Source organism: Echinops telfairi, unplaced genomic scaffold, assembly GCF_000313985.2.
Source record: "Echinops telfairi isolate 266 unplaced genomic scaffold, ASM31398v2 ScPeMD7_23;HRSCAF=83, whole genome shotgun sequence".
Lineage (NCBI taxonomy): Eukaryota > Metazoa > Chordata > Mammalia > Afrosoricida > Tenrecidae > Echinops > Echinops telfairi.
Window position 1 is genome coordinate 27172274 of NW_022103920.1, and position 11053 is coordinate 27183326.

Consider the following 11053-nt stretch of genomic DNA (forward strand, 5'->3'; position numbering starts at 1 on the left):
TGCAGTAGTAGAACCAGGAGGAAGAGCCTGGAACAGAGTGTTGACCTTCCTAGCTCACAGAGTAAGTAAAGCTGAGTACTTTTGTGCTGGAGGCTGGCTTATGGAGTTTGGGGGGCCTGGAGGCATTTAGTTACAGAAGTTGGGTTTGTTGACCCACAAAAAGGGAGCTGGGTGCTTTTGGACTGACTGCAGCGGGGTGCCTCTTGGCACTTAGGCAGAAGGCATGCTGACTCACAGAGCATGAGCTGAATGCCTTCAGGTTGAGACTTAGAGTGGAGTGCTATACCCCTTTGAGCATTTATTAGCAGGCCTGAAAAAGCTGCGTATGTCCTGATAAACAACTCAGCCCTGAGCATTTCTGACTGACATTACAATGTGTTAACTTCCATATCAAGCCACTGACTCCTGGATTTGGTCTGTGAGTTCTATGTAGTCATTACAATGGGCAGGAGAACCCAGAGAGGCAAAATTTATTAACACACCTAGCATGTGGCATAAGCACACAATCAAATCCCATGAAAAATGAACACAGAGAAGAAAAAATAGATGGTGACGGGGACCCCCTGAAACTAAGACACTCTCTGGGCATCAAAAATTTTCATCAAAAGAGTGAAAAGAGAACCCACAGTCTAGCAAAGTGTTTGGGAATCATATATCCGAGAAAGTATTAATCTCTAAAATCTATAGAAACTACAGTACCTCACGAAGAAGATGACAAGCAACCAATTTTAAAGTAGGAAGAGGATGTCAACAGACAGGTCATGGAAAAAGACATCTGGTGGGCCACAGACCTATGAGATCACGAGCTGGTGAAGAAACGCAAACCAAAACAACAGTGAGTCATCACCTAACTTTGGCATTGATAGAAAAGTTCAAATTCATGGAAAATAATAAATGCTGGAGAGATAGAGTGACATTGGGACCCTCCTGCCCTGCGGTTGGGACTGGAAAACTGTACAATCACTGTCACAGGTGGAATGACACATCCTCATACAACTGGGAATAGAAAGACCTTTTGCTCTAGCGATCCCCAATGAAACAAGGAACACAGCATGAACAGATACACGCATGCCATGTTCATTGTCGCGCTAGTCACAATAGCAAAAATGACAAATGCCCACCCGTGGAGGAATGGATAAACAAACTATGGTACATACACCTGATGGAATATTACACGTCGCTGGAGATTAATGATGAAATGGTGGAACATCTCATGACATGGATGGACTTGGAGGACATCAAGCTGAATTAATTAGTCAAACACAAAAGGAGAAACATTGCATGAGATTAAGAGTAATAATAATTGTACCCAAAGCAACAGATTTTGATGGCCCCCAGGAGTGAGAGAGGAAAGGAAGGAGGGGAAGTACTAAGAGTAGAGAGTAGACAGATGTCAACTTGGTGAAGGGGAAGATAGTATCCAACAAGGGAAGTGGGGAAAAAAGAGGGGGAGGCAGTGCAGGGCAAGAAAATGGGAGTGTTGATGAATTGCTAGTTGTAGAATACAAAAATGATGATCTGATATGTAAACTCCACTTAATTCACAATAAAAGTTTAAATAAATAAATATACAGCTTCTAGTTGCATTAAACAATTCCAAGTTCCATATACCAGATCCTAGATTAGTGAAAAGAAATCCCTCATGACCCTGGACAATGAATCTAAGTCAAGGTGATTCGGTGACGGTGCTGGATCGATACATGCCTCAGACAGACAAGCACATATTGTTCCCTGTTATATGTAACAGTCTGGTGTGTACCAATGGAGTGGCAAATAGTTCTGACAAAAACCAAGAGGATTTTTGTTTTGTTTAAAGTTTGTGGACATTCCGAAAGGAAACAGTGATCACTAGGAGGCAGCATTGGTTCACAAATACTAAGTCTCCTGGATCATCGTTTCCTACCAGAGAAGAGTAAGATCATATGAAAGCACTAAACCTCATAAATAATCCCCTGGAAACACGCCTAGATCTCTAGCACCTCAACGGATTTGCAAGTGGCTGAAGGAAGGCTTCTTAATGGATGCGTATGCACCTGGATGGACATGGCTCTTGACAACCCTTCTTTCAGACTTACAGGTAAACGAATAAGGCAATTTTCATCAAATTTGCCCATAACATAAAAAATATGGTGACAGCAGCTCCAGGTAGAAAAATCAGACTCTAATTACTAAAAAGAAATTTAAAAGAAATAAGATAAATTTATAATGTGAGATATTGAAAAACACAATAGAGTGCAAGTCCAGAAATGAGGGGCCCTCGTTGGTGCGTGCCACCACTTGTCTGTCAGTTTTGTCATACTGTGGTGGCTTGTATGTTGCTGTGATACTGGAAGTTAGGTCACCGGCATTTCAAATGCCAATGGAGTCACTCAAAGTGAACAGGTTTCAGCAGAGCTGCCAGACTAAGAACTGACTACAAAGAAGGCATAGGCTGTCTACTCTTGAGGGATTAGCGACAGAAACTACCTTATGAACAGAATATGCTAAGGCGTTTGACTGTGTGGACAATAACAAAGTATGGATAAACCTGTGCAAAATGGGAAGCCCAGGACACTGTCCTGTGCTCATGTGGAGCCTGTAGGCAGTTGTGCAAACAGAATGAGGGTATACTGCATAGTTTAAATTCAGAAAGGGTATGCATCAGGGGTGTAACCCCTCATCATATTTATACAAGCTATACTGAGAAAATCTTTGGAGACGCTAGATTCTATGAAGAATGCAGCATTGGAGAAAGGTTTATTAACAACCTGTGATATGCAGACGACAGAATGTTTTTTCTTGCTGAAAATGAGGACTTGAACCACTTGCTGATGACAATCAAGGATTATAGCCTTCAGGATGGATTACAACTGCATGCAAAGACCTATATCCTCACAACTGGATCAGTAGGTGATATCGTGATAAACAGAGAAAAGATGGAAGTTGTCAAGGATTTCTCTATCTTGCATCCACAGTCAATGCTCATGGAAGCAGCAGTCAAGAGATCAAAAGACACATTGCACTGGATCAAATCTGTCGCATAAGACCTCTTTAAAGGGTTGGAAAGCAAGGGTGTTACTTTGAGGACTAAGGTGACCCTGACCCCAGCCTCACATGCATATGTAAATTGGACATTGATAAGAAAGAAGATGCAAAGCACTTAAATTATGGTTGTGGCAAAGAATATTGAAAATACCACGGACTGCCAAAAGAAGCAGCAATTCTCTCTTGGAAGAAGTATACAGCCTGAATGCACCTTCGAGAGCAGAGTGAGAACTAACTCACCTTTCAGACATGTTGTTGGGCGAGACCAGAGCCTGGAGAAGGACCGCCTGCTTGGTCCAGGGGCAGAGAAGCCAAAAGAGGAAGGCCTTGGACGGGATGGAATGATACGGTGGCTGATGGATGGGCTCAAACATAGGAACAACTGTGAGGAAGGCACAGGCTGGGCGATGTTTGCTCTGTTGTACTCAGGGTTACTACGTTGGAACTGACTTGAAGGCACCTAACAAGCTCACGTGCAAGGAGCCCCGGTGGTGTAGTGGTTATGCGCTGGGCTGCTACTTTGGTCAGCAGTTCAAAGCCACCAGCTCCTCTCCTCTGGAGAAAGAGGCGGCTTTCTATTCCAGTAAAGAGTCAGGCTCAACAACCCACAGGGGCAGTTCCACCCTGTCCTGTATGGTTACTAAGAGTCAGAATCAACCTGATGGCAATGAGTAAGTTTCTGTGTGTGTTCATGTGTCATGGGTATAACATGGCTGGCATGGAAGAGAATTTAGTCTTACGCTGTATTTGTTAAACACAGTAAATATTTGAGTATGTACTTGGACATAATTTGAATTCCTCACAATCTACAGATTCTAGTCTTTTATGGAGATCCCTGGTGGTGTAGTGGTTTTGCATTGGGCTGCTAACCTCAAGGTCAATAAGTTCAAACCCACCAGCTGCTCCTTGGGAGAAAGACGGAGCTTGACAAGCCTGTAGAGAGTTAGTCTCAGAAAGCACAGGGCAGTTCCACTTGTTTTACAGGGTCTCTATGAGTTGGCGTCAACTTGATGGCAGTGAGTGAGTTAGTTATGCAAGCCAGTGGGTGTGTGAAACTGTGAAGTGACAACTGTCATGTATGTAACGTTTCCCTGAACCTAGATTTTCACTGCTACATCCTAGAATTCACACACATATTTTAATGCAGTCTAGCTTCATTGATCACAATCCAGTAACATAAGTTGCTCTGTGATAAAGATTAAAATAAAACAAAAAACTGTTGCCATTCAGTCAATGCACAGGACCTGTCTGTAAGAGTATAAATAAAGGCTCGACAGGGCTTCTTGGCTGTAACCATACTGGAAACTGATTGCCTCTGGGAGCGTTCGAACCACCCAACTTGATTTTAGTTTGAGAGCAAACCCTTTATCCAAGAACCTCAATAAGGCTTGCTTAGGAACTCCTTAAGGCACATGGCAAGTGTCAGACTTTTCTTACTTCGGTATTGAGCTAGCATCCCTCTTCCCAGACTCCAAATCTACTGAACTAACCATATTGAGGGCGGTTGTTTTGTTAGGTAGCAGTCAGTTCTCATAGCAACCCCATGTACAACAGAACGAACCACTGCCCAGGCCTTCAGCATCCTCACAATTTTTATGTTTGAGTCCATTATTGCGATGACTATGTCAACCCATATCGTTGATGGTCTTTTTCACTGACCCTCCACTTTACCACGCACGATCTTTTCCAGGCTCTGGTCTCTTCTGATCACATGCCCAAGATCTTGGCATACTACCTTGTAAGAAAGTACAGCTATTCTGGCTTACTTTCTCCAAGACAGATTCGTCCTGGCAATCCATGGTATGTTCAATATTCTTCACCAACACCACAGTTCAAATTCAGCAATTCTTTGCCATGCTTAGTCCCTATTTGTATCAAAGAGCACTTAGAAATTACTTTTATTACCTCACCTTATTAGTTTAAGAGGACAAAATCATTTTAAGCACATTTAAGTTCATTTCTTAATCACCTGTTCTGGGATTAAGATGAGTAACATTTATGCCAATACTAGCTCACCTCCCCCTAACCAAGTCATCTCTGGATCTCAGCATTAGTGTGGTTGTTGGCACTTGGTAACAAATGAAACACATTCAGTTATCTCTTTTTGTACTGACTTGTTTTCTAAGAAAGAGTGAGGTTATTTTCCTTTGGGAAACTGGTGAAAGCACTCCCCTCCAAAAAAATTAAAATCTATCCTAAATTCTTTAAGTATAAAGACAATGAAATCCAGCTACTAAGACACAGAGCCCTTTTAAAAACTGATGTAATTGGCCATATCCACATCTACAAGGTCACAGCCAGGAAGTTCTACCTTGAAGCACAGCAGGGTGGACTCACCCTGAAGCACAGCAGGGTGGACTCGAGGTAGCTTTGGTTTGCTTTGAGTTTATTTTGTGGTACCACAGCAAGACCCAGTGGTTGTGACAGAGATTATATGGCCCTCAAAGCCTAAAGCTGCTTTGACCAAAAGAGCTTGCCAACTCTGGTCTGAACTTCTATTAAAATTTTTACTTACATGGATATATTGTTTCACTTTCTTCTGACAAAGATATATAGTTTTGCCTACCAGTTGAAGAGAATGTCTCTAACCTGTACGCTGCCGTGGATTTTTTAGTGTTATCAACTGACCCTCAGAGGAGTTTTGGAAAAAGTATTTTTAAGGATGATCGACTTAATTGATTCACTCAGAATCAATGAGTAGACTTCCTGTGAAACCAAACTATTTCTTTTCAAATCGTTTATGAACTAATGAGTCACAGAAAATTGATGGTAATAAGAGAATGCACTGATTTAACATACTTATTCACATTTACAAACACTGGTCTAGAATTAGAAATTCCCCAATCCTTATTAATTAAAAGCTGGAAAAGCATTTATTGTTTTTAGGTAATAAACTCCTCATAAAATCATCTTAATGTTGATACTATTACTCTCTAAAATTATTAGGCATCCCAAAATGTTTACAGTATCTTTCAACATCAAACCTACCTTTCTTATTCATCGTGCACATTCAGGTCCCCATTTTGACCCTCATCCGTTACACCTTCCTTCGCTGGTATTGTTCCTTTTCTCAGTGAAACACATTTTGACTCAGACCCACGTGCCAGGAGACAACCGTAAAAAGCACTGGCAAACAACCAGCAGAGCGACACAATCACGCTGGTGGTTCAGACGGTTGCCAAAGCATGCTGCCTGACCTTCTCACGGTCTTAGTGAAAACCAGGTGCACTACTGATGTTAGTTGTATGCTTGCTTTACACCATAGCCATTTCTCTTTATAACAAGTTTTCCATAAATATTTTTAAAAATCAGGTAGTACAGATTTATTCTAAAATTTCCCAAAGAAATTATATTCTCACAATACTGAATAAAAAAAAATCAGGCTATCAAATTTACAATTTAAACCACACACCCATGCACAAATTTTTTCAGCAAAATGTAGAAATATTTTAATTTACATTATCATATTACAATGAACCAATGAGTCAAAATTCACAAGTACACATTCATTAAAATCCTGCACATCTACTTCAGAACAATCAGCTTCTGTACAAAGATTTACAGACGGCCAGGCATCATTTTCCTTAATGCACGACGGAGTTTAGAGGTTCTGCTCTGATATTCCCCAAATCCAGTGCAGAATCTGTCTCTTCATCAATCTCTCCAATGACTGCACTGCAATTATTTATGGAGGAAGGAAAAAAGGCATGAGTTAAAACTGTCTCACCTTACATAAATTCATAGGTTTCAAAAAGCTTATCCATCAAATGGAAACAGTATCATTCTTCCAAAACATCCAATTAAATTGCAAGAATCACCTAAGGTCAAAACTCTGTCCCTCAGCTGACTCCGACCCTGAGGCAATTTAGTTGCACATTTAATCACAAAACTCAATTCAAAGGTAACAGTACTTCAGGAACCCATATGAATTGGCAGCTGTGTCAATGGGTCATGAGTCACTTACAGAAAAAAGGCACATATGCTATATAGATAGCTAAAACCCCCAAACTTCCAAACCGATTATTTCAATTTGGTTCTGGGAGTGTGCTGGGGGAAGGCAAGGAGGGCACAAAATAAGAAGCAAATAGTTGACAGCCTCATCTTTCTCCCAAAGAGCATTTGGTGGGTTTGAACTTCCAACTATGTACCACCAAGGTTTAATATCTATTATCCTTTAGTATCTGTTAGTTACCTTTTAATCATTTCTAGGTTTCCACAATTGAAGTTTAAAAAGTACAATCCTTCATATTCAAAGAAAATATCAACAGGCCCACCGGTATCTAACACATCATTTTTGATGTGATTGGCTAGTTAGATCAGACCAGGCACATTTTCTCGGATTCAATACTAGCACAGTTATAACATCCATAGCATTAATGCCATGCTAGGTAACCATCCCTGTGCCTCTAGCTGAAGACAGTCAATGTTATCAACCAGAATGCAGGAGATCTATGAAACCTCGTTACCACAAAAATACTGGTTGCTGGGTGTTATATTTAAATTATTTGATTTTATTAAGAGTCACTATAGGACACAAGGTCAGCAGGTGGTACCCACCAGCTGCTCCACAGGAGAGAAATGAGGCTGTGTGCCTGTAAAGACCCACAGTGGCAGTTCCACTGTGAGATAGGGTCGTTTGCCGCGAGTCGGACTCCACTGAGTGGCGGTGAAGGGAATAAACCTGTGGGCAGTGACTCTAGAGTGTGGCTATAGAGAAATACATGGAGGACAGAAATTGTCCCACTGTGTTTTACACTATAGTAAGCCTTCAGCTCGTTAATAGCTGAGAAGTGCCAAACTGACAGATTGTCCCCGCAAATGTAAAACAAGTTAAAGACCTTAGTTCTACTCTTAACAATTTAGTGCCACTGAAAATCCTTTAGGCAACAACTCTAGAGTGGTAAAGGTTTAAAACTGGCTCTCCAGAGGAAAAGGAGGCCGCTAATGCCTGACTTCCACATTTCCTGACTTCCACCGTACAAATCTTCTACTCCCACCTTGGATAATTTCAAGCTCCCAATAAGATGACAACCAGTTTGGTGTTTATGAGATATGATCAACTAGTTATGTTGATTTTTCACTTCTTATAGCCCGCCTCATAACGACCTAAAAGTCATCTCTGTGGAATGGCTTGAAACCACTCACTAATTTTTAGTTATGATCAAATAGTTCATTCATTCTAAATCTAGGGGGGATTTTCAGATAAGAAACTTACATGACTAAAGTATTCCCCTTCACTTTCTACATCTCACTTATTCCTCCAAATGCAATGACTGCTACGACAGCTCTTCCATGTTTATTTTGCTAGGCTCTATACATGCACTGCCTAATATAGTAGCTTCGGGCAATCTGTGACTATTAAAATTAGATGCAAATAAATAAAATTGAAAAGAGTTCCTCGTAGACACTTTTCAAGTTCTTAACAATAACACATGGCTAGCCATGGCAAGTCATTGCTGTATCGGACCATGAAGATAGAGAGCCCCCCCAGGAAGTTCCACTGGAAAGCACAAACACAGCGCTGCGCAGTTGCATGTGTTTTGCTACCACTAAAATAACCCTCCTCAGGCTGACATAAGTATCAGGGTAACACAATTTAATTGTGGCCACGGGATTAACATGACACATAACAACACATATCTTTGAAAATATGTAAGTAATGGATGTGGATTCATTTACACTATGGAACACGAATTATAATTTCTCAAAGGAACTGCAAAGACCCTTTCAAATCCTGTCCTTGGAGCCTAGAGGTTTATTTATATATAGGTATTTGGCAAGAACAGTGTTAAGAAGTGTCTCTACTGGAGTATTTGGTACGGAGCAGGACCACTCTGGATTCTATCCAGGACACTTAACTTACAGAAATATGGAAATAGATGAAGTTTACTTTATAGAGAGAAAACTTTGTTAAGTTCTTAAAGTCCTAACACCAAAAATATATTTGCCTTACTTTAAAAACAATTTTAGAAAATTCACATCTACAATGCAAATGAATACACTATCCTAACTTTGCATGGATGATAAACCACGATGGTGTACCTAGAGTCTAATTTTAGTGTGCCTTAAAACGGTGTTTACTTACACATTGTCACCTCTAACAATGTACAATCCTAGAACCACTTGTTCTACTCCCTGTGAAGAGCTGAATACTCGTTCGTGGCTTTCATCCAAAATCAAATTAATGGTCTGGTCAAAACCTTTCAGAGTTCCCTGTGAAGAAAAGCCCCAAGAGGAAAAGAATTATTCCGGTTTATTTGCATGTATAATATTCAGCCAGACAACCATTTTAGTTGCCAGGCAACCCCCATATTAGTACCCATTTTAAACATAAACCCACTGGAAAACAACATACCTTTATTACAGCCAACCGTGTATGAGGCCACAAAACACACCTCTCTTGGTTGTAACAGGATAAAAACTATGGCGCACAGATATGCAGAGCTGGTGAGTTACAAAGGACACTACGAACCAGTGTGCTAACTTTCAAAAGAAATAAGAGTAAAAAGCCCATGTAGTCCAAGAGTTAACTTCCTAAGCACACACACAGCTTTAGTGAAATTTGGGATGGAAGATACATGGAAAAATGTAAAGGACTGACACATACCAGTTGTAACAATTTAACAGCATCACTGCATGCCCTGTGGGGCAGTGGGGCTAAATACAAGAGAGCTTTAAAAAGTTCATGGAAAATGGTATGAAAAGATAATTTATTCCTCTTATGAAGTTTCTGAAGTCCCCTCATACACAGATAGCATCAGTGTCTCACCTAGTCTCTACCCTTTGAAGTAGACACTGAATTATTCCCATTTCAGAAAGTAAAATTGAGATATAGGGAGGGTAATTAATCTCTCAAGGTCTTATAGGGAGTCAGTAGTAGAGTCAAGATTTGACCACAATAGTAGTTCCTGGGCCAGGTCAGTGAACCACATTATATTGCTATACACATGCAACCATAATTTTCCACTTTTTTTCAAAGTAATTCACATTAGTCCTATACACACATATAAACTACACTATTTGCCTCACATACTTATAAATCCTCCCAATAAGAAAGTAAGGTCAATATTAGTATGACTGAAAAAAACTAGAACTAGAATTTGGTGGAAATAGTTGGGAAACAACTATGGGAGACAGCTGGTTGTGAATAAAGGAAGATAAGGACATTGTATAACAAAGTACAGTAATTCAAATGCTATTCACGTTTCTTGAAGAAGCATCATGTTATATCGGTTGTATTAAGTCTCTGAACCCCACTCTTAAAACAAAAAGACTATGCCACACAGATATGCAGAACTGGTGAGTTACAAAGGACAGTACGAATCTGAAAATCAAGATGTATAGAGAATGAAATAAAGTAAAAATATGTTCTGAAAATCAAGATGTATAATGAAATAAAGTAAAAATAATAACCTAGAATGTGGAAGAAACACCAGATGGCATACTTACCCATACTAGTTAGCATATGATCACAACTATCACAAACACCCACATGCATTGGCTTTACACAAAACTATACCGTCAGGGAACAACAACAACATTCATTGCTCTCATGTCAATGCCAGCTCACCATGCCCCTGGCCCTGGTGGGTTTCCCAGTCTGCATCTCTTTACAGAAGTAGAAAGCCCCATCGCTCTCCTGCAGAGCAGTTGTGGGTTTTAAACCACTGACTTTGCACTGTAGCCAAATCCAAAACCACTAAGCCACCAAGGGCCGTCCCTTTCCATTAAGTTCAACATGAAGCAAGATGTTCTTTATAGTGTTCTTTCTATAAATTGCCAATAATTTTCCAATGTATTGCCTACTTTGATAACAACAGTTAAACTTTGGTTATCATAACATATAGAATGGCAAAATTTTCTAATAAGCAACTGGTTTCCTCCCTCAGAGAAGCTGGTGGTTTAGAACTGCTGACCTTGTGGCTAGGAGCCCCATGCAGAAGCACTAGGTCACCAGGGCTCCCAACATACTTCAAGCAGCTTTTATTTGAGCAAAACACATGTCACACCAAACCCAAAGCCACTGAGT

At 40.3% G+C, this 11053-nt stretch overlaps 1 protein-coding gene across 1 annotated transcript in view; it reads right to left on the minus strand.

Moving 5' to 3' along the window:
- Positions 1-6332: 6332 nt before the first annotated feature.
- LSM8 (LSM8 homolog, U6 small nuclear RNA associated) overlaps positions 6333-11053 on the minus strand; it is an 8208-nt gene continuing 3487 nt past the window's right edge. The window contains exons 3-4 of the mRNA XM_004707770.2: positions 9110-9237; positions 6333-6699 (exon numbers count right to left, since the gene is read on the minus strand). Coding sequence (XP_004707827.1) covers positions 6609-6699; positions 9110-9237 — 219 coding nt within the window. The 3' untranslated portion in view covers positions 6333-6608. The remainder of the gene's footprint in view (positions 6700-9109; positions 9238-11053) is intronic.